Source organism: Rousettus aegyptiacus, unplaced genomic scaffold, assembly GCF_014176215.1.
Source record: "Rousettus aegyptiacus isolate mRouAeg1 unplaced genomic scaffold, mRouAeg1.p scaffold_m13_p_1, whole genome shotgun sequence".
Lineage (NCBI taxonomy): Eukaryota > Metazoa > Chordata > Mammalia > Chiroptera > Pteropodidae > Rousettus > Rousettus aegyptiacus.
The window spans coordinates 184302114-184325618 of NW_023416284.1; the positions used below are offsets into that span (position 1 = coordinate 184302114).

The 23505-nt window shown below is 56.5% G+C and overlaps 2 protein-coding genes across 2 annotated transcripts; both read right to left on the bottom strand.

Annotated features, from left to right (window-relative positions):
• Positions 1-261: 261 nt before the first annotated feature.
• On the bottom strand, positions 262-4207 carry PRR18 (proline rich 18). The gene is made up of 2 exons (XM_036223550.1): positions 4169-4207; positions 262-4070 (listed from the first exon to the last, which is right to left on the bottom strand). Exon 2 carries the CDS (start codon positions 4037-4039, stop codon positions 3224-3226), a length of 816 nt encoding a protein of 271 aa, XP_036079443.1. The 5' UTR covers positions 4040-4070; positions 4169-4207; the 3' UTR covers positions 262-3223.
• Positions 4208-9672: 5465 nt separating this feature from the next.
• Positions 9673-23273, bottom strand: SFT2D1 (SFT2 domain containing 1). Its single transcript, XM_016128113.2, has 8 exons — positions 23111-23273; positions 18039-18125; positions 17439-17521; positions 16276-16357; positions 13840-13875; positions 12498-12556; positions 11245-11274; positions 9673-9936 (listed from the first exon to the last, which is right to left on the bottom strand). The coding sequence occupies exons 1-8, from the start codon at positions 23171-23173 to the stop codon at positions 9897-9899; spliced, it is 480 nt and encodes a 159-aa protein (XP_015983599.2). The 5' UTR covers positions 23174-23273; the 3' UTR covers positions 9673-9896.
• Positions 23274-23505: the final 232 nt, after the last annotated feature.

The window sequence follows — 23505 nt, forward strand, 5'->3', positions numbered from 1 at the left end:
TGCACTTACGTCGCGAACGGGCCTCCGTTTCGGTCTCTGTCTCCGCAGATGGGGGACGGCCCCTGAGCCCCGGCGTGACTGCCTCCGCCAGCCCGGCACTGCGTGAGCGGCTCGCGGTCCGGGTCTGAGCCCCGCGGCAGGGGCAACGATGACCAACCACAGCGAGCATCGCGTGCCACCTGCCGGGCTCCTCCCGCCACCCGCCCGCCCCTGGCAGCACCTGCCGCCCTCGGCCGGGCGGGGACACGGAGCGGAGCAGTGGCCGACCCCTCGCCTCGGCTGGCCGTGCCCCACCAGTCTGAAATTACGGCCCGTGAAAGAAAACCGTTCGAGTGAGCGTGTACTGAAGGAATTCTTATCCTGGGTCCACGAGCTCCCTAAAACGCACGAGAATTGTCACTGTGGGCACAGTCTTAGGGTTAGCCTGGGACAGAGCTCTCGGGCTTCTGACCCGACGAGACGTTAAACCGCGCTGCCAAACAGCCTCGTCACGATCGTTAGCTTTTAACTCCTGGTGGCTGACGGTGGTTAAAGCTGGTGACGCCTGGCCGACCCCTGGCCGACCCCTGGGGGGCCCAGGCCTCGCGTGGGGCGGCACCGCGGAGGTGGCATCTCGGACGAATCCCAAACACCCTGGAGACCTTGTTCTGGCCAATGTTTAGTAACTTCCTCAAAAAGCAACACAAGGCACTGAATTCGTTTTATTTAAACATTGAGAAGTTGCAACGCGACCGAGGAACCGTCCTCGGAACGCCGGCGGCGGCCCGGGCAGACACCGCGAGCCGCCCGCCGGGCTTTTTCTTTTTATTGACACAGCCATCAGCCGAGCAACATGAGTGTCTCTTCCACCCATCTGCGGTGTGAGTGGACAAGGCACACAAAACTCTCCTCAACAGATGCGAGTGAGAAAGAAGTGCTCAGCGTCACCCCGTGGGCAGTTACGTGACAGAGGTGGGGTGTGGCGCCCAGAGAACATGGAGATGAGGAAAGGGAGGCGAAGAAATCGACAGGGACCCCACAGACAGACCCACGGATGAAGAGAGCCCGCCCACCGTCCCAGCAGCGGGACCGGGAAGACACACAGGGCAGGGACGGAAAGATGCCTCGCGAAGCCCGCGGCTCCAGGAGAGCCGTTGAAACGTTGTTGTGGCGATGGGCAGAGGCCTGGGTCCCTCCGTGGCCGGCACCTGCACCAAGTGCACATGAGACCAAGTTACAACACTGCTCACCGCACTGCTCGCCGTGAACTCACGGTCAGTCCCCTCTCCACCTGCACGTGAGCGTCCACAACGAGCGCTCCTCCCCCGGGACTGAGCTCTGCAGACTGCACTGGGGACAGCCAGGGCCGTCGGGAGGCAGATGTCCCCAAGTCACCTCAGCAAGATGGCTAACTTGCATTAATGCCTCTCTGGTATTAATGCATCCAGTTCGGATGAAAGACAGAGAAGCTCTCTGCATTCAAACAGGGCCAGAAAAGACACCCCCTTCAGCGGGGAGGGGCCTTGTTTTCGCAGCTCATCTGTGGCTGCCCGGGCGCCCTATGAATCAGACGCTTCAAGACCAACTACACTGTGCCTGGCACGAGGCGGCCGGGGATTAGCTCAGCGGTCTCGATAGCAAACACAGAAAACCGGTTTTCAAAAATGTAAGGCTTCAGTGTAAAATACGATTAAGACTTGACACGTTAAAATCTAACAAGATGAACATTAAACTATTTACAGACCTTTACAAAATGAGTTCCAAACGGAGGTAATACATTATTTTTCTACGGCCACCCTTACCTGGTTATAACATTTGTTTCCTCTTCAACCACAAGTGAGTTAAGTATACGCAGATGCATGGAGCTGGCCTGGAGTTAGCAGGGTGGGGGGCAGCCCCTACGAGGCGGAGGGGTTTTACCCTTTATCCAAATAATAAATAGAATTTTCTTTCTTAAAATCACTATATACAACTGTACAAAGCTGTGTCGCTTATTTCCAAGCAGAGATTAAAAACACTGGAAACGAACTCACCTCCCTGCTCCGGCCCAGCAAGTTCCCAGCCTCCCCTCAAACGCTCCCCCGCCCAGAACATCTGTCCTCGGCTGGGGCAGCTTTTCGCTTCCCCTCTGCGGTGGGTCACCTTTCTCTCTGCAGCACAGAAGACATTTTGTGCGCAGCGCTTCAAATAAAGACGATGACTTTGGGCAGAAGCTGCCCCACACTCCTGCCGACGCCTTAGCCCAGCTGTTGGGGGCACCTGCAGCCGTGCCCCGGAACCGTATGTGAGGCTGTGTGCGAGTGTGCATGTGCGAGTGTGTGAGCTGTGCGAATGTGATTGTGCAAGGGTGAGAGCGTGTGTGAGAATGAGCGTGAGCGCGTATGTGCATGTGGCTGAGCACGTAAGTGCATACAGAGGCGTGAATACACGCGCTTTAGTGCAGGTGTGAGCATGCACGTCCACGTAGTGTCGTGGCATGTCTGTGAGTGTGAAGGGTGAGAGTTGCATGTGTGTGTGCACGTGAGTGCGCATGGGCCTGCACCTGGCTCACAGCAGCGAGCGCTGCCCACAGCATCACGCCAGGACCAGCCAGCTGGTGACAAGTGGCTGTTCCCAGGCCGGGCCATCCCCCGGGCAGAGCTCCCGGTGACGCCCGCCCCTCTGGAGCGGGAAGCTGAGGTTACCCGCGTCCAGGCCTTCCCATTCACACGTCTTTGGGGAAACGAAATCCTAAATGCAGCACCACGCCCCTGTCCACGACAGAGGCCAGCTTCCGGGGCCTTCTCCCTCCTGGCCGATACCCACCGCGAGGCCCAGGGCGCCCACAGGGTGACACCGGAAGGGTCTCAGGGGCCTGACTGACCTCAGGGGTGGGGACTGAGAGGCATGCGCACCGCCGTGCACTCCCCCAGGTGAGGAAGGTCACCTGCGGGAGAAAGCGGAGGCCGTGATGGTGCAGAAGGCAGACCTGTGGGGGAGGGGACTGGACAGAACGCGGGTGCGGGGGATGCGGGACAGAAGAGGTCGTGGGGCTGTCACGGCTGGGGAGTGTGGGGGCCTGGGCAGGTGGCGGGCCACGGGGCCGGGAACGCGTGCGTCCCACGCGGGCCCCCTTGGCTCACAGGAGTCCGACATGTGTGGTGGACGCCAGTCCAGGCCGCGCGTGTCCCACGAGGGCGCCCAGGAGGCCTGCCCGGCTCCCGGGTGCCCGGAGGCGGCGGCGGGGGCGTCCGGCCGGCCCCGCTCACAGCGTGCCCAGGTGCGGCAGCGCGTCCAGGGGCCCCGTGCGGCCGCGCGCGGTGGCCGCCGACTGCACGCCGCGCAGCCACTCGGTGCACTTGCGGACCAGGCGCTCGTCCGGGGCCGCGGGCTCCTCCTCGTACTCCACGTCGTCGTACTTGTGGCGGTCGTTGAGCAGCGACACCTTGAGCACGCGGCGCAGGTCAACGGGCTGCGGGCCGGGGCCGGAGGCCTGCAGGCCGCGGGGCGGGCGCGCGTCCGGGCCTCCGGGGTCGCCGCCCCGCCGCGCGCCCGCGGGCCTGGCGCGGGCACCGGGCCCCAGCAGGCGCCGGGCGTCGGCCGAGGGCGCGGGGAGCGGCCGGCGGGGCCGCGCCAGCAGCTGCTTCTCCAGGTGGCGCCTCTGGACGACCAGGACGGCCTCGGGGGTGAGGCTCAGCGAGAAACGTGCGGTGGCGTCGGGCCCGGGCCCCGAGGCGGCGCGCCCCAAAGCGGCGGGCGCGGCCGGGCTGGCGCCGGCGCCGGCCGTAACCGGGGCGCGCGGCCGGCCGGGCGCAGCCAGGACCGGGGTGCGCGGAGGGGCCGGGCCGGGGGCGCGGCGGGCCTGCGGTCTCTTCAGCGTGGCCGAAGGCCAGGAGCGGGAGAGCAGCGGCTCGGGGCGCTCCGGGGCGCCCCTCCTCTCCCCGGCCGCGGCGGGCGGCGAGGGCCCGGGCAGGGCGCAGGCGGGCGCCGTCACCTTCCGGGGGGCGCCGGGCCTGCGGGGCGGCGGGCGCGCGGCGGGGACCCCCGGGACAGGCGCGCGCGGCGGTGGCGGGAAGGGCATGGTGCCGCCGGGGCGGCGGAGCGTCAGCGCCCTGAAAGGAGAGGGGCGGCCCTTAGTCCCGGGGGCGCGGAGCCCGGCGCTCTGCCCCTGGGCGGCGGGGGGCGCCCCGCGTCCTCCGTCCGCACCCACCTCCGTCCAGGCGCGGCATCTCCGGGCCCTCACGTCCCGACGCCAGCACCCGGGGCTGTGAGCCCAGGCCCCCCGCGCCCCGCCCCCTGAGCGCACGCGGGAGGAGGAGCCGCGCGGGGGACGCGGCCGCCACCGACCGCTGCACGCGGGACGCGAGGCGGGTACAGAGGGGCGGGCGGGGGCCCCACCGGGCTCCCAGCGCCGAGGCTGGCGGTGATCCACCGGCCGGGGGCGGGGGGCGGGGAGTGGGCGCGTCCCCGGAGCTGGGCGGAGCCCGCACGCCTGAGTGAGATTCCCGCACACCCGCCCCGCGCCGCTGAGATGGTGGGGACGGCGGGCGGGCGCGGGGAACCGGGCGGCCGGAGCCGCGCCCCCGCGTCTCAGGAGGCGGCCGGCTGAAGCCAGAGGTGGGGAAGAGGCTTTCGGTGAATCACGCTGCTCTCGCTTTTACACACTGTAAACGCCACTGCTGAAAGTCACTTCAAAATTAAAAACCTAGAGTCCAGTTCGTTGTGTGATGGCGACATAGGAAATTAGACATACGTTAATGAGTGATGGATGTGAGCTAAGCAACAGACTTTCCGCTTATACCAGCGGTTCACAGTGAAAAGGTGACAGCGTCGCTGTGGGCTGGTGTTCTGGTGGTCGAGAGATGGTTCTCGCAAGCGCCGGAGGTCTGCTGCATAACTGAGCGATTTCCAAGCAATGCACAGAGCCTCCCCGCAGGCGGCCGCTGCATTTACTTAAGGAGAATGATCAGCTGTTTACATCTCCAAAACGTCTTTGTCCTCCAGTGACACTTTTCTGGGCAGGCCCAGGAACACGACCAGCTCATGCTGGCCTTGGCCCAGGTCAGCTAGAAGCATTCGAATGCTGGCGCGCTCACACAGGTGCCCGGCCAGCAGCCCGAGCTGCAGGACGCCTCCGCCCGGCCCTCTGCTGCGCGCCAGGCGGGGCAGCACTTCCCGGCGTCCTCGGTGGCCTCGGTCCCCTCCTCCCTCCTGTTCTGACGGGTTCCAGCTGAGGTGGCTACTGGGTCAGGGAATGAGGCAAGACCCAAACGTGACAGGTGGCCAGAACATTCTCCACTACAGCCAGGGGACGGAGGGCAGGGTTTAGGCCTGTCATCTCCACCAGCACCCCAAAACCACCCCACGCATTTGCTTATTCTCCAAAAACTATGCAAATGCAGCCTCAAGCCAGGTCCCCGGCTGTCCTCACTCTCGCCAGGGCCGCGAGGCAGCCCGTCTCTGCCCACAGCACGGGCGTGTGTGCCTGCGTCTCAGACAGTGTGGGTCAGGAGAAACCTGGCGCAGGTGCTAAAAGCACCTGTGCATTTCATTCCAGGTCTCAGCCTCTCCGGGTGGGCATGAGACCAGGTATGTACGCAGTGAGAGCGGGCGGACGTTTTTTGTGGACGGGAGAGGACAGAGGGCCAGGGGGCAAGCTGGCCAACACCACTTCCTGTGGGCACAGCCCCGAAGGTCGGCTACTGAGAGAAACCAACCCTCGGACACCCAGAGACTCAGTGGGGATCCCAGCCGTGCAAACGCTGTGATGGTGTCAGCGACGGCTCCTCTCCTTCCTGCTCCCTAACTCCCAGCATGCTTCGCAAATGGCGACAGCTGGGGGTGAAGGTCGGGTGAAGGTAGGCTGGCCGTCTCATAATTACGACCGCTAATCTATACTGATTGAAACTCTGCTGGCTCCTGTCACTGTCTCCATCCTACTGGTAAATGGGGGTGGGGGAAGCACCCCAACATCACACAGCTCCAGCAGTGGGGTCCCAGAGCCGCCACACAAGAGAATTCTGGGCCCAGGACAGACTAAGCAGTTGTCACCCCCCACACTAGCAAATATCAGGCGTTTCGTCCAAAAAGAGAAAGTGAGGTTCGCCAGCCTGATGTACCCCCAGACTGGTCACTGGGATTCTCCAGGGCCCAACACACCCTGTCCCAGCCCAGCAGCTCGGCCACAGGAAGTGGTGTGTCGGCTTCCGGGAAGAAGGGCGCTGAGTGGCCACTGCCCAGGCACCCGCGCGGGCCAGGCGCCCAGGGGCGCGTGGCCGGGGCGAGGTGCCCGCACCTCACGGTGGCTGCTGTCCTGGAGCCGCGGAGAGCCTGGCGTGTGTGCAGGGCACTGGTGTCCGGCCCCTGCCGAGGCTCCCACGCACCTCCCTGCCCCCGCCCGCCGCCTCTTCTCCCGAGGACTTCGGATCCTGGAAAACGAGGGGCGAGAGAGCCTGGCCTGGGCCGGGCGGGATCGTGGGAAAACTGAGTCGCCCACCCTGTCACCCGCGGGCCCTTAAGGAATCCGTTACATTCCGTTTGGTTGACTTGAATAGCCGGTGACAGTTACCAGTAAGGAAAGTCACACTAGGAGAAGCCAAATTTAAGTTCGGAATAAGACTCTATGGAAAAGTGATTGGAGTCGAGAAATAGTACAACTTAACTCATAATTTACACGAGATTTTGCGTAACAAGCCCAGATCACAAAAACCGGAACTGCTTATATACTAACCTGTAAAACTTGATCACAGGATACCGTAATGAGCTTATCGGTTTCACAACCATATATCAGGGATTACCCAGGTACAAGAGTCAATCTCTAAAATACATGATTACATTTCATCTCGAGGTTACAAAATTTACTATTCCAGATAAGCTGGTTGAGAGGAAAGGAGAATTAAGCAAACCTCAAATATATGTATTCAGAACTGTTCATGTTTTCTACTTACATTTAATTTTTGAATTACATTTATTTGATTTTCAAATTTCAGATAATGACATAATAACTGTCCAACATATGAGAGTTAACGGTAATTTTTTTCTCTTTGTATCAAAGTGTATGAACAAAGACTGGATTACAAGGCTCCTTAAAATAGTCCCAGAATGAATAAAAGGCATGCAGAAGGCATTTCGGTCACTAAAATAAAATACCAAGAAGACTACACACACGCCCAGCTAAATCGTGGACAGTAACTGTGCCACAGGTGTGAACTGAGCTGAGCTACTGAAAGGGTGTGGTGACCCCGCACAGCACAGGGCCATCGGCCTGGCCGTAAGTCACCGCTTGGACCCCACGGATATCCAAACAGACACCTGCTGTGACCACTAGCCATCATGCTAAGAAATTTTTCTCATTAACTTACTGATTTCTCGGTTTTACTAAGGCATCTACTACTACTTCCAGGTACGTTCATGAAAACTTCAAAAAGGAAAACAAATCGATCCATTCTCTAATTATACCCTCTTCCCAAATGCTATATACTATATTTGATTCAATAATTTTACTTGATATAGCAACAAGTAGTCAAACGTCCAAAACTAAAACCAATTCTAAATTTTCGAAAACATGGAGAGCTAATTCCAGTTTTAAAAATCCTATTTGCTTACTGAGAAATAGAGAATTTGGTCAATAACTAAAATATCCCTGAATGTCTTCTTCTAACACTGGTTTGTTGCTGCGAAAGGCTTTGGGAGTAGAAAACCGTTAGGCAGGAAACTGTCCAGATGTGATTTACTTTAATCTTTCTTCTTCCCCATTATTGAAGTAAGAATCACTTTATCTGGGTTACTTCACGGCAACCTTTTTTCCACAGATGAGGAAACCAAGGCTTGCCCAAGCAGCCCACGCACGACAAGGTGGCCTGGATAGGACCCGTCCAGCAGGGGGCGCCCAAGCACCCCAGCCCCGGTGGACTCGATGGCGTTCTCCGCCCCCAGCCGAACTCCCCTTGCGGGGGACACGGGGGACACCTTCCCGCGAGGCCACCCTGCGCTGCAGCTGCTGCATCAGCGTCGTCGTCCTGGGCAGTCACACCAGCTACCTGACGGGCCCTAGCGGGGGCCCCGGGCCTCTCCTGGCCGACCACCCCGCCTGCCCCACGGGACCCTGCTCTGGACCCGCCCCTGATGCAGCCCCCACCTGGCCGCCTGGAGTTACCGGGTTCAGTGACTCCTGGCGGGGCCCTCTTTAGTCTGCGGAACCCTACGGCCAGTGCCGGGCAAAGGTCAGCGAGCAGCACGGCTTCCAGAGGGAAAACGAAGGCGACCTGAGAGCAGTGAACTGGCGAGGGTTCCCAGGGACAGTCCCGCCTCCTCCCAGGGAGGGTCCCCAGCCACGCAAGGCCGGGGCGGCCGCAGATGGCCTCGCACAGCCGCCCCAGCCGCCCGGCCACACGCCTCCGGACAGTCCGCTCTGCTGGCTCCAGGGAGGGCTGCCCCGGCCGCACTGCGGAGGGCCTGGGGACGCTGGCACACGGCCTCCCCCAACCTGCGATGTCACCGCCGACTGTCCCAAGGAACTCTTCCTCGTCAAGCTGCACCGCTTCTGCTCAAGTCCAACCGGTCCCTCCTGTGTGTCCCGCCCCGAGTTCCTCGGTGACACTCTGCCCACGCCATGCTGCCGGCCACCTGCCGGCCACCCTCCTCCCCCTCCACGCTCTGGCCACAGCGCCAGAGCTGGCCTGGCTACACTCCCAGGGTCTGCGACTGTCACCAGTCACATCTCCGACAACTGGGCCCGCGTCTGCCCCTCCCACGCGGCCCCTGGGGCCGAGGACGTGACTTCTCACCGCCCCCCAACCCTGGGCTGGTGCGGTGGTGGCTGATGGTCCACACTGCGGGGTGCGTGCGGCGCCCCCTCCAGCAAACGACACAGCACCCCGTCTCCCGGTCCCAGCATCGCCTCCTCCCCTGCACGCTTCCCTATGCGCCCCCAGAGCACTCTCCCAGGACGTGCCCTGGGGTAACTCCGAGAGAAGTAGTTTCCCCGCACCCCACCCCCACCCCCCGTGCGCCCTGCTCCAGCAGCCCTGTGCTGGCCCCCACCCGCGGGCCTCTCCCTGCAGACCGCGCTCGGGTCAGCCGGGAGGGCAGAGGGGGCGCGTGGGGAGCGGGCGGGGAGGGGCCCCCACGGGGGCCCAGTGCCAGCCCTGGGTGAAAGCCACCTCCTCCTGTGCCACCAGGGTCGCAGCTCTCCTCACCCCAGTACGAGCCCCCCGTACGTCCTCCTCCTGGACGTCCGGCCGGCTGTTTGCAGAGGGACACTCGCAAGGACACACTTCTGAGCACTTCCATCATTACGCAGCGCCGTTATCTTTTACAGATTTATACCCAGAAACATTAGGGCTGAGACTGTAGCTTACTCGTTTTTCCACAGAAAAACTGCACAGTGCCCAAACTAAATTTTATTGACTGAACCAAATTACCACCCACTTAAAATATTGTAAATTGGATCCAGAAAGTTAATTTTTCCAAATATGAGTTTATTTCAAAACTGTAAAGATTCATATATTATTTTTATTACATATAAGCAATTTTTAGTTTAAAATAAACTTTCACATTTAAAGTTTTAAAAATATTTTTAAAATCTAGACATTTAAAAAAAAACAAAAAAGATGACTATATCTTGCGGCATAGTTTATCCTTAAATATTCACATCTCGAACGCTGTTTAGAAAAGATTAAAAACTGGCTAAAAATCATTTACAACTGGCAATGATTAAAATCTCCTTAGCTCTGGAAGAGCTTATTAATGACATATAGAGGAATTAACATTACGAGCATTTAACAGTCAATTGAACATGTGTATTTTACCAGCACGCAGAACGGTCTTGACTGTCACTGCAGTGGGTTATGGAGTGATTACTGTGTCAGGAAAAACGTACTTCACCGAAAACATAACAACATCAAGTTTCAAACGCTCTTTTTTGAAGTTTCAGGTTTTCAACTTAGGAGAGAAGAACAGCATTTAATCACTGCATCCCTGGTGGAAAAAAGGAAGAAAAGGCAACATAATAACCCGCCTCAAGAGAAAACCCTCAGAAAACATCTCGGCCAAGAGACGGATGCATGATGGTCTTCGTACGTCAGAACTCAGCGGACCCCAACACAGAAAACTGCTGAACGTCACTTGAGATCGAGATCTGAGACTTGAAATAATTTATCCCAGCATGCACACTAATCTTAATGTGAAGGAATAAATGTAAATGCCAAAAACTGCCCAGTGAAAAAAACAAACTAATTTTTAAAATAACGAACTGGTTTTAAGAAGCAAAATGTGTACAACTGCATGCTAAGAATTCTGGAAAAAAAAAATGTGATAAACTTCACTCACCTTTAATATTTTTTCCCAAAACTATTTAGAGTGTTACTTTTATTCAGTGGAAATTACCCTTTTTAGGGACTGTTAAAGCAAGCAGCGAGCTGGAGACGAGGGGGCAGATCTGCCTGCTGCCCTCAGCCGAGACCGTGCACTTCGGAGGAGGGGCCGGCCACCATGCTCACATTGTCATGCGGGAGTGGGCACCCCTTCTCGGTGACCTTCCCCCTTGAGAAAAGCAAGACATGGCAGCAAAGGTCCTGAGGGCAGGAAATTTCCTCCTGTGCTCTCGCTCTACGGCCTATGCACCTGTACTTGACCCTGACTTGCTTTTTCTAGTAAGTGTTCGTCAAAAAAGAATTACCCATTTAAAATTTAAAAAAACAAAACAAAACAGAATTTCTACTAATCTTCTCCGTTGTTCATGTGAGGCATATACGACCCATGCTTCTGATTCTACCATCGGCGAAGCTGAGCTTCGACGCAGTATTTTTCTGAATCTGTCAGATTTAAGATCAGTTTTGTTTCTCCCTCCACAACTAAGTGCACTTCCCTGAAAAAACATAGGTGGCAGTTACCTCTTGACACAAAGAATAACTACGTTTCCACTGGCGTGGGAGATCCATGTGCCGGGCCTCGTTTTTGCGCTAACGTCCTTGTAATTCAGTGACATGTTTTGCTGGCATCTCCACACCCCGTTTAATGAGTACCCACAGGCGTGGCAGGGGCCGGTCCCCCGTGGGACCCCTAACCCCAGGTTCAGCGCCCAGCCTCCCGCTGCACACGCTCCAAATGGCTTCGCTTTATGCGCAAGCTTTTTATCCACCTCATTTACAATATCATTTCTTTTGGGGAAGAAAGCCAAAAAAAACGGCTTTTCAAATGACATTTTCATGTGAATTATTAAAATTCACGTATTTTTGTGAAGACAAAGAGAGGACCAGAAACCTGATGGAATCCCGACGTGCTCACCTCGCGTAGGGGATGTACGACAGGCTGTACCTGCAAGAAAAAGCAAGTTCAGTCACCTAAACGGTGCCTCTCATTCTGCGAAAGGGCCACCATCCTAATGCAAAGGAAAGCGGCGTGTTCCTGCGGTGTTCTCACGGGGTCACGCCTGACCAGCAGCGTCGCAGGACCGCCCCACGCCCCCAAATGAGAAACTCTGTTCTCACAAACTCTCTAAGTGACCCTGACGCCTGCTAGCGTCTGAGCTTCTTGGAATGAAAAGGTTTTCCTTTTCAAGGTATTTTTTAAATAGAAACTATCAAATATCTGAGGATACACTGCAATCTCCTTAAGGGATGAATCTGTCATTAAATACAGATGACATAATAAGCAGCAACGTATCACAGGAAATGACCTAAAAATGTTCCTTATTTCACTGAAAAGGAGCAGAACATCGCCGCAGGGCTCCTTTGTAACACGCAGAGGCTTTGCTGGCGGAGCAGCCACGGGGGGAGAGGCCGAAATGGGCTCCGACAGACCAGCCCCAGACTGGGTGTCACCGAGGAGGCCTGGGACAGCAGAGTCAGGAAGACGGAGCAAACAAAACTCGGCTCTCAAGAAAAAGACCCTCTCAAAAATATCTTGCACGTGAAAACGCCTCCGGGTCTGACCTGGACGCGTGTGAGGGGCACCTGACCTTCGCGAGGCCTGTCGCCGCAGCTGGGCGGGCTGTGGCCCAAGGCACGGGAAGGCCCGTGAGGGGCCAAGCGGGCCAGGCGGGGAGAGTGTGCGGGGCGCAGCGGCGCCTCGTCCCGGGCGACCCCCGGCAGTGATTCGAGCCGGCGCCGGGGCGGGTCTGCTCCGTGCTGACGCAGGACACGGTGCCGGGTCACTGGCACCCCAAGGCCCCTGGGCTCGGCCTGCGACAGGGCCTCGCGTCCGCGCATCACACGGCTTCACCTTCGTGCCTTATCCTTTCTCTCTCACATCTCAGAAAAGAAGTGAGCTCGTCACGGCGTCACTACGTGAACATGGCTCCCCACCCCGCCACGGGTCTCCCTGCCTGAAGCTACCACCAAGCCATGTTTCGGTCCCACGGGACACACCACAGACCTCACTCACCCGACCTCTCAGGAGGTCCGTCCCCTCCAAGGCACATGCTTCAACCACCAGATAAATGCCAACCACTTTGCTGGGCTGAGAGTCTCAAGACAAAACGCTTTCACCCTGCAATCTCCTTAAGGGAGTTTTAACTTTCCAGTTGGCGTCACACTTACCAGGTCATCGACAGGCACTGCAGTATGCAGAAGAGCAAGGCCAGCCCCTTCTTATGCCACTGACAGCCGCGGAAAAGAGAGAGAGAGCAAGTTACAACTTCTCAAAATGCTGTTCACAACCCAGCCCAAGCCTTCCCCGTCAGAACTGTAAGATGACAGTTACCTTATTAAACTTTAGTATGACAAACTTAAGATTCAGATCTGAAATTTATATAGCCATAAAGTACATTTCCTTTCTAAAATTCTCGGTATCCACTAATTTACATACTGCTAAATCTGAGGTATTAAATAAACATTGCTGAAGTAACCGTGCAGAGACTGAAACTATCGAAACGCTGTACACTGGGTCCTTAAAGTCAATGTAAATGTTTCTAAAATCAATGCTTAAAACCCCACTTAGTTATTAGATCTACAGCCTATGTAAATTCACATACTTTACTCATTTTCACATCTTATTTTTTGAAGGAAAACTATTTTATTATGATCTTCTAGAATGTTAGTGTCCATCGCTGTTTTTAAATGACCTATTTTTAGAATTCTTTGTCCATTTTTGTTTTTTATTTACTTCTTTATTTACTTGTAATCTATGGCTTATAAGCAAATTGGCTGCGAGACCATTCCACACCAGGATGTTTTCACAGGGACATGCAAACACTACTCAGAATATTCTTCTAAGTTACTGGGAAATGAGGTGTAAGTGAATTCCCACAGGACTAACATTTAGTCCTCACATCGGCCAAAATAAAAAGCAGATAAGGACAGCGTCTGACAGGGCATTTCTAGACTTTCTTCCTTAAAAGGTACCGTTTTCGAGATGGCTCTAGAACCACCACAAAGCCTTCTGGGAAGCAGACAGGGACCGGTAACTACAGAAACTACAGAAGCGAGGGCGTGATGAGCCAGCGGGGCCGTGACAGTGGCACCGTCAGAGGCTGGCGAGGAGTGTCCCCCGGCCCGCGGCGCTGTGGGACTTATCTAACGTCGTTTTCTCGGCTCTGCTCGCCTGCCCCGGGCTGCCTTCCGGCCCTGTCTTTGTGGTGGCTTCCACAGCCTGCTGCCCCTAACAGCCCAGCTCATCAGCCCGCCCGCCCGGCAGACAGAGCCCATCACAGCCCGGGCACTGCCAGAGGTACCCGCCTCACCTGGAAGCGAGGACGAACTCACCTCTGTCTGTTTCAGATGCGCCACCTACGGCAAGTCTAGCCACTAGCTGGATGTTGCCATACGCAATTTTAGGGACACCCAACCTTTGGGGGATTTTAAGGAAGCCAGACTTTGAGCTCCTTTGAGACCCAGTGTGGGGCCACGGCTAGCACAAAGCGGCACGGCGAGCGTCACTTACCCAGAGAGCAGCACACAGCGTCAACACGAAACACAACTGGAAGGGAGGAAAGAGAGAGCCAAGTCTGAGTCTGCTCCGGAGCTCGCAAACATGCAGGAGCTGGTCTGCACGCACCTGCCTGGATGCAGGAGCTGGTCTGCACGCACCTGCACGGGTGCAGGAGCTAATCTGCACGCACCTGCCTGGATGCAGGAGCTGGTCTGTGTGCACCTGCAAAGATGCAGGAGCTGGTCTGCACGCACCTGCACGGGTGCAGGAGCTGGTCTGCGTGCACCTGCAAAGATGCAGGAGCTGATCTGCACGCACCTGCCTGGATGCAGGAGCTGGTCTGCACGCACCTGCCTGGATGCAGGAGCTGGTCTGCACGCACCTGCACGGGTGCAGGAGCTAATCTGCACGCACCTGCCTGGATGCAGGAGCTGGTCTGCGTGCACCTGCAAAGATGCAGGAGCTGGTCTGCACGCACCTGCACGGGTGCAGGAGCTGGTCTGCGTGCACCTGCAAAGATGCAGGAGCTGATCTGCACGCACCTGCCTGGATGCAGGAGCTGGTCTGCATGCACCTGCACAGAAAGTACGCGACAGGACGAATCAGCGACCCGGCTGACCCCAGCCGTGCTTCCATGCCCCCAAGTGTTCCTTTACTTCGCAGTCTATGACTGCACTGCTCCCTGGCAATGTGGAAGCACCTGGACTATAACCTGCTGATCAGGTGAACAGGAAGAATGCCTGAAGAACGACTCAGAGTGACAGCCTTCTGCTGAACGATGACAGTGACCTTAGTAACAAGACCAGCCAGAATGGCCCCACAGCGCACCCGGATAATTCTACTCAGCTTTCCAACGGGATCTGTTGTGACGACTTCTGCGCAGAGATTGCATCTTCATTCCTCACCTCTGTGCCCCGCAAGGAGGCCAGGAGTGAAGAGGAGAGGTAGGTGACGGGCGGGGTGTCTGCAGGTGGAGACCTGGGCCAGATCCCAGCTCTGACGCCTCCGAGCTGGGCGTCCTTGGTTAAGTTAACCATCTGGTCTAACCTCAGTCACCCTCCCTTTGAAAGGAGGACAGGGTCCGGCTCCCTGCACCAAAGGGCTTTGCAGTGAACAAACCAGAGCACGTCAGCAACGTGCCTGAGTCAGGGGCTGGTGGTTACACGGCGCCAGGGGTCGGCACTTCCGCACCGTCTTTATGCGGCACAGCCTACGTCAGCAGCAAATGAGACCACCCCCGGCATTAGCTAGAAACATTATGACTCAAGGCATCGCCAAAGTTATACCAGATGAATAACTAATAGTCTCTTTGGGGAACTATTTTACGTTTCTAAATGTCTGAACGGTCTCTCGACTTCGTGCCTGTCTATGTAAGGTGGAGTGCATTACTAAGACAGGTTCCAAGATACCTCAAGTAAAACGAAGCTACATAAAGTCTTGCGTTAGTCTGACAGTGTAAGATAATTTCTCAGTAACCTCGACAAAGTTAAATATTAATGTATGTGTTGCTATACAAGCTAATAGAGGAAATTCAAGATAACCAGAAACATTAGACAAGGGGTAATAAATACGATGAATCTGAATAATGACATAAATAAAAATTAGGCTAAAAAGTTCTTTTCTCTGGTAAGGAGGGAGAAGACCCACATGCGCTAGCTGGAAACATCTCCTCGCTTACAAATCTACAGATTGATTGTGTTTGGAAAGCTGATTAACTGGTAAAAGGACAAATAGCTCCTGCTGACATTTAAATTCAAAAACAGGCTTTAAGGCAAAAGAAACCTGCAGGATACAGGACAAGCACATTATGACGAGGGGCTTGGTACAGAGGGTCTTGGGTTTCTCCTGCCCACAACACCCAAAACGACGATCAGCCAAGAACCCAGAATGCACGATGATGAAAACTATATTCACAGATAAAGACAGCACAGAATTTAGGAGTGATGGCCGGGGAGCCACGTACAGAACCAGCAATGCGACCAGCAGCTGCCAAAAGCCACATCGAGGGAGGTGTCTGTCAACTAGTCACAAAGGGCAGGGACAAAGCCAGAGGACAGGCTACTTAAATGAATGCCGACTCTCCCTGAAAAGACTCAAATGGACCCGGAGTGGCATGTCTTCTAACCCACCCTTCAAAAAGCAGACACAACGGTCCATTAAGAAACGCTCCATGGGGCTTGAAAATGAGACACGCCCCGCTCTAACTTTCATTTTAAGCACACAGAGCTACAGAGCTTGACACGTGCAACAGAAAGTAGGGCTTACCCGGCCAGTCACGTCAGGTAATACTGCGTGATCCAGACTCATTCACGCGCAAGCTGCAGGGTGCACTTACTATACACAACCAGGAAAACACGACAAAGTACTTACATAAAACGGGCAAGTATCTGTAAAGTAGCAATGCAAAAGATACTTCAATAAAAGTTTTAATTTTCATTATTTACTTACAATCATAATAACTGTTGCAAGCAATCTTGTTGTTTCAAACATTTTCTTCAGCTGCTTCATGGGTCCCATTAAAAAGCACGTGCTATTTGAAACAAATAAGAGAACTGAGAGATGGATTGACTAATCTGTCTGATTACATAAAAATAAATGCTTTCGAGAAAAGAAATCCTATGTTAGTCTATTTAATGGAAATCTCTCACAAGGTCTGGTTTATTTTTTCCTTAATCTTGAAAGGAAAACAGCCTTTTAGTTTTCCATGAGACATAAATGCCTTTTTACAAGTTACCTACAGCATTATGCGTTAGCTGCAAGTGACCCAAAGCGACCCTAAACCGACAAGATTCTTTGTCACTCCTACTTCGTCTCTGCGCACAGGCCACGTCAGAACCCTGGAGAGCAACCTCCACGGCCAACGGCCAGTGCAGAGCCTCTGGTGGCAACAGCACACGGCTCCACCCGGCTCCCTGCGGAGCGCGGTCTGAGCGAGGACCACCACGGCCGCGAGCCCAGGAAGGCAGACCGAGCTCGGCCTTGACGCATGCCTGTGCCCTGGACGGGACCTCTGATCCGGGAAATTCCTGCAGTAACAGGGTCGCCTCTGAAAGCCGAGTGTCTATAGACGCAGAGCTCACGAGCCTGGTCGGTGCTACGACAGACATCGACCCACCCAAAGATGCACGGGACCCTCAGAGAGGACGCCCCGGGCCCGATCCCCCGGGCCCCCCCTGCGGCACCACCCTGTCTGACTTCCCACAGCGGCTTCGCCCCCAGACCTCCCTCCGCCAGGCAGCTGGTCCCTGACGGGCTCTCTCACTGGGACCCTGGAGGACGGTCTGCAGGAGGCTAGGCACACCCCGGCTATAAGGGGTGATAACGGTGCCACCTCAGAAACTGGGGGTGACGGACACAGAACACTGAGAGAGCTCCCTGGCACACAGTAAGTGCCCCCGAACGCTGCCGCCCCTACTGCTAACACCCTGGCCGGGCAGCTGGCCCACAGCAGGGGCCGTCGACATTTATTAAATGAACACAGGTGTCGTGGCGGAACTCACAGTACGTCAGGCTGTGGAAACACATCCTATTCAGAAAATCCTCACCAGAGAGGAAAATGTTGATAGTGATAGCGAACAAGGTATTTTGAGAAGCTCAACTTCTGTACGTACCTGGCTAACGCAGCAATGTTTCCAAAGGTATAAAACACTGCAAAAAGCTTTAAGCCCCCTGGAATCCACAGCAATGCGGTCCCCTGAGTTAAGATATTACAGTTATTTAAGAATAATTTTACCATTGTAATGGCTTAAAATTAAATGTGCTACAACAGTAGTAACATAAATATGTAAAATAAATTTTAAGTATAAAAGTGTTTGCATATAGTCTCTATGGCATTTTTAAAAAGCAGTTAATGTTCAATGCTGTTTGCTCACCTGGATCTTCTGCCTATTTGCATATGAGCATATGTAAATGAGCCGTAACACACCTTTCTTTACACATGTGAGTGAATCTCGCTCTACTTAAATTAAGTATTCTTTTTAAATGGCAAGTTCTAACTTACAGAGTGCAGCGTTTTTGATTTTTAACAATCCATGACCAACCCCCAAATGTTAACTGCTACATCTCTGTATTGATCTTTACCCCTTTATTAAAATGACTAAACATGTCCCATCAGAACAGCCTCAGAGCGGATAAACTGGACCGCGTGCTGGGACCAGACGGGACTCCCGGTCTGAGGCAGCAATTGCTAAGCAGCGTAAGCCTTCACTCACGAGGATGGAGAAGAGGATGCCGCTCACGAAGCAGATGGCGAACCACCTCATCCGGGTGCTGAAACTCAGGGTCGAGGCGTCCAGGACCTTGAGGACAAGGGGGACAGAACGTGCTCGTGTCACTGCTCGCCACTGATCCCTTGCACCACACAAGGCAGGGCCCCCCGTGAGCCCCGACTGCGGCCCTGTGTCATTCTGCAGGTTGCAGGGCCAGCTGAGAATTCGAGGGCCCCAGGGCTGTGAAGGGGGCGACCCACACGGGCGGGGACAGGAACAGGACGGTCCTGCGGAACCACCGCCAGGGTGGGCCGCTGTGACAACGGAGCTACGCTGCTGTTATTTAAACAGCTCTGAGCTGTAAGGGACAGCAGATGCACACTGATATGGGTGAAATGACATCATATAGAAGATATAAAAAATTGGAAGATTAAAAAATGGAGGAAAGTTGTGTCAAGACGGGCAAAACGCTGACAATCGCTGAGGCTGGTGAGGGTCCAGGGCTTGCCACGCCTTCTCTCAGCGCGCCAAGGTCACTCAGGAGAGCTGCCCTGCGTGGAGGGCGGGACACGGTGCTCCTTGCACAGGACGGGCAGCAGGAGAAACCCAGGGGCGCGAGGGGGCCTGGCAGAGCAGGGGAGGCGCTGAGCAAGGACGAGGTTTCAGCTGGAGCGTACCCGGGGCCTGCAGTGTGGACGGGTTCAGAGTCGGTCCTGCCATGAGCAGGGCCCACAGCTAGAACCCACCTCCTGCCAGCGACTCACTGGCTGTGGGCTGGGGGCAAAGTGGGGGTGACCGCAGGAGCTCCAGGGACAGCAGAGAGGTACAGCCGCGAGCCACTGCAGGGTGGGAACACCCGCCTAACCGGGGGGCCTGGGGAGCCCCCCACCCGTAGTGTCCACCATCGGACATGAAGTGTCCATTCGAAACCAGCTCATGAAAGCCTTGGGTTTCTCCCCGACCATTACTAAAAACACAAGTTGGAAATGATTTATTCTGGAGCAACGACACTCCTGTATGTCATACAAATCCGAACCAGATTACGTAGGGAAAAAGCAGAAATTACTCCACATACTTTACACAGCAGGATAATCCGCACGCAGTAATGATTAGAGAGGCACATTCAGATTACCAAGTACGCTATTAACATTTATTTTCCCAATAAGGCTGAAAAAGTATCAACAGCCGTTTCAAGAAAGTAGAAACATATAAGAATTTATATACCAAAATTTAAATTTCTACCTTACATTAACATACATAAAAATAAGACAACGTGCTTAAAATGTTATTTTTAAAAATAATGAGATTAAAACAAAATACCTTTGGCTACATCCTTACCTGAGTAGGTTCCTGTGTGAATCCTTATGTAGCATGAAAAGTAGATAAAAATAACTCACAAAGGTTCTGTCAAAGTAACATCATGACTTTTTAACATTTTATAAAATTTTGCTTTAATTAGACATTAGCACTGTCATGTGCTTATAGCAAAACTGATCGCTGAATTTTAAACATGAATGAACTTGCCTATAAAAACATCTAAATTTCATTCTTTCTGATCGAGAAGAATACCTACCCATTAAGTGTATTTTAACCACAAGGAACAGAATAAACCCTAAAGACGACGCTTCACACAGAAAATGACCTACTGGTTTGTGAGAAGTGGGAACAGTATCCTAAGACCGATTTCTAAACGGTCAGTGTGAGTGCACAGTGAGGTGAGGCTGAAGCATAAAGGAAAAAGCATCCATTTTTTTCTTTTTTTCACAAGTTTAAATCACCCCATTGTTCACAAGCTCTGCTGTCGGTGTGCGACAGCCAGTCTGTTTCTGTGAGCGAGCTCACTCACAAAGCAGCAGGGATTTCCCCGTTATCACCTCTTCCACACGGTGATCTTTAATAAACGGACACGTCGTTCTGTTAGTAAATACGGAATAGTCGATCCGCAGGCAAAAGACCTGTCTCGAGCCCTGCAAATTGTCCCGGACACAGAAACAGAGCAGAGTCCCTAAGCCCTAACTGAAAGCCTCCGCAGCGCTGCGACACGCACGGCGAGCCGACACGCATCCCCCCCCCCGCAGGACACGGCAGGCGCCCTGCCCCCGGCCCTGCCCCCGCGCAAGCACGCGGTGCCACGCGCCTGTGCAGCGCCACCAGAAATGACGCCATCGAAACCAGCAACCGTGCCGATTCCTTAAACGCGTCGCAGAAAAGCACACGCTGACGTCGCCACCCGTGACGTTCCTTACTAGTTATCCGGGGAAGAGCCGCAAAGAGGAAACCCCCTGGGAGCGGGGCCACTCTGCCCTGCTCTGGTGCCCGCCTCCCGCCCCCCCCCCAGAGCCAGACGGCACCGCCGGGCCCCGGAACGTGCTTCGCTACACACCTGGCTGGGAAAGGCGCAGAGAAAAGCGCCGCGCTCCCGCCCCGCGGCGTCCCGCAGCGCCGCGAAGCGGGAGGGCCCTGCCCCGGGGCGAGGGGCTGCGGAGGCCCCCCGGCCGCTGTCCCTGGCACACAGGGAACGCGGTGGTTTCAGCTCGTGAACACGCGGCTGCCGCGCTCCCGGACCCTCGGACCCCAGTGCCGCGTGGGAAGGGCCACGGGAGAGTGAGCCGGGGAGACGGGCGCCCACGGACGCTCTCCCGGGGGTCCTGCCCTTGCTCGGAGGCTCACACATTCACAGACGCGCTGCTCCTCCTCGCTGCCCCTACAGCTCTCCCTGTCATTCTGTCCCTCAGGACCCCCAATCCCAGGTCCCGACCCCCCGACCTTGCGCACCACCCAGTGGACAGCCCAGCCTCTCGTTTCCTCGTTCCGACTTCAGTGACCATTCCCCGCCACTCCACTGGGTGACCCAGGGCACTCTTGGTACCCAAAATTACTCCGTCTCCGAACTTCGAGCCGCCGCTCCCCACCCGATGGCCTCCGGGGCCACCAACCCCATGGCTCCTGCCTGCGCGCTGCCTCCGGCCGCGGACCGTCCCCTCCCTCTCCGGGGGCATCCCAGGGCACTCGCGTCAGAAGACACCTGGAACTGGCCCTGTGCTGCGCCCACCTCCGCCTGCCGTCCTCCCCCGGGGGGAGGGGCTGTCACGAGGCGGGAACGGGGCACCGCAGCCCGTCACCAGCCTGCCGCACTGCTGTGTCCAGTGCTGCTGCCAACCTGCTTTCCCTCCACCGCCCGCCCTTCCCGCCCACCTCCATTTCAGACGCCCAGCTCCTGCCTGACACTGCCGCTCCGTGGCTGACCTCCCTGCCTCACTGAGAAAGCAGAGGCCATCGCTGGGAACACGCCCCCCACCCCCGCTTGCTGCCCCCAAACCACCAAGCCTGTGGCGAGAACATCCTCTCTTCCTGTCCCGAGGACCAGAGCGGTGGTCACCCGGCCACGCTGCCTCGGGGCCCAACCCCTCGGACCTCCCGGGGAACTTACAGGAAACTCGGCGGCTCTTCGTCCTCTCTGCGGCATGAGCCACGTCCTCGCCGAGACGGTCTCATGGGCCTTTCGAGGCACTAAGCGTCCTCCATCTTCAACACGCACCGGCTCGCACGGTCTCACCCTGCGGCCACTGGCCGACTCGCGCGCTCACTCGCCCCGAGCCTGCCCTGGGTGCTGCGCCAGGAGCCTGGCTCCTGGTTCGAGGTGCGCGGAGCGGCCCACGCCAAGTGCGCTTCGTGCCAGCCCGAGCGTGAGCGTGGGAAAAGAGCTGGGCTGGAGGCCTGCGCCCTGCCCGGTTCCCGCTGGGTCCCTTCTTGGGTCTACTTAGCTGAGGCCTCCTCACAGGGTACCAGGGACCCCAAAGACACTCCTCCCATCTGACTCAGTCCCTAGGGAAGCCCTCCCGCTGGCCTTGTCCGGACCTCAGGGTCCACAGCCTGCTGGAGGGGCCTGACCGCGCCCACTCCTTTCTGAGAGGGGCGGGACCGAGCGGTGGGCACGCCCCCCCAGTGCTGGCCTCTGGCTAACCCCATCGCAGGTAGTGACGTGGGGTAATGCGGCCCTGCTCCAATCGGCTCCTCCAACGCTCACAGCCCAGGTCGCTCCACCCCAACTCAGCCACTCCGGACACAGGGACAGACACCAGTGAACACAAGGTCGATGCCTTCAAATAAGCAAGTGTCCACATGCTGACCGCCGGGTTGGGCAGGCCCTGCCAGGAGACGCGGCAGGCCGGGGGCGGGGAGGGGGCGACTTCAGTCAGTCCGCCCCGCACTCCTGCCTCAGGCCTTCCTGGGGTGACTGGAAGGGACCTGGACGAAGTAAGGTGCACACAGGAGGGGCAGTCCCCCTCGCTACACAACCCCCACAGACTGGCCCAGAATCCTGCCCACAAGATGTGCTGAATAAATATAGCAAGGAAGGAAGTCAGGCGAGGAAAGAGGGCAAATAAAAGACCCTTACGTAACACTATTTGATTTTAAATGTTCCACTTCTGTGACAGGCGAACGAGAATTTGTCGGCATGTAAATAAAAATGCTAATAAAGCAGTTCCTGCACCGCTCCTATTTTCAGCCCTCTCAATAGAGGAAGTATCCCTTATCAAGTCCCGTGGGTAAAGCAGAAACGAGGCCTGGGGGCGGGGGGGGCCCTCTTATCAGGATTCAGTGCCTTAACAACTTTTACTTCAGTGAGATCCCACTTCTCAATGACCTGGGTTTTTAAGCTCCAGTGTCCCCATTTCCAAAAGACACACACACCTTCGCAGCGCCTCGTTTATCCCTAGGGGCACAGGGAGGCCAGAAACTCTCAAAGGTTTCGGCTCACCGCAGCTGGCAGGCGAAGGGCCCGCACCCCAGCCGCGCGGCGCAGGTCGGGCTCGGCCCGCAGCAGGCGCAGAGGCCCCGGGAGAGGCTGCGAGAGAAGCGCGCGGGGCACACGGGCTGTTTGCGGGAGGGAAGCCGGCCAGCAGAGCGGGCTCCTCGGCCAGAAGGCCAAATGGGTCGGGGTCTCTAAGGGAGCTCCTGGAGACTCCACCGAGACCTGGAAAGCTCCCCACGCTCTTCCCAGGTAGCGGCCCCGCACCCCGCGCCCAGCATACGTTCGCCCCCTCCGCCTGTCGCCGCCGCGGACACGCTACCTGCGAGGTCAGGCCCTGCTCCTCGTCGTCCTGGCCGCTCAGGACCCGCCGCAGCTTCTCCATGGCCCCGGACGCGGGCCGCACCCGCGGCCACTCGCCCCCCGGCCGCTGGCGCTCACTGAGAAAGCCGGAACCCGAAACCCACCCGCCGACCGGAAGTCCGGGTGCCGGCTTCCGGCGCGTGGGTGGGCCCGTGGCGGCCGCCGTAGCAGCGCGCGCATGCGCGCCGTGGCGCCGCCGGCCTGCGGGGCTCCGAGCTCACGCCCCGCGCTCGTGGGGGTCGGAGGGCGCGCCGCGCTCGTTTCCGGCGGGCGGGCGAGCTGGGTGTGAGTGATCGCACCGGAACGCAGTGCGACAGCGCGTCACCGAGCTCGGGTTTCAGCAGGCGCTGCTTC

Excerpts from the sequence above, each read along its gene's own strand:
- PRR18 (XM_036223550.1), bottom strand. The coding sequence starts at position 4,039 with ATGCCCTTCCCGCCACCGCCGCGCGCGCCTGTCCCGGGGGTCCCCGCC.
- SFT2D1 (XM_016128113.2), bottom strand. The coding sequence starts at position 23,173 with ATGGAGAAGCTGCGGCGGGTCCTGAGCGGCCAGGACGACGAGGAGCAG. Across the intron at positions 12,557-13,839 it reads CGCTGTGTGCTGCTCTCTGG|TGGCATAAGAAGGGGCTGGC; the intron begins GTAAGTGACGCT and ends CGCGGCTGTCAG. Across the intron at positions 9,937-11,244 it reads TCGTACATCCCCTACGCGAG|GGATGCAGTGATTAAATGCT; the intron begins GTGAGCACGTCG and ends TTTTTCCACCAG.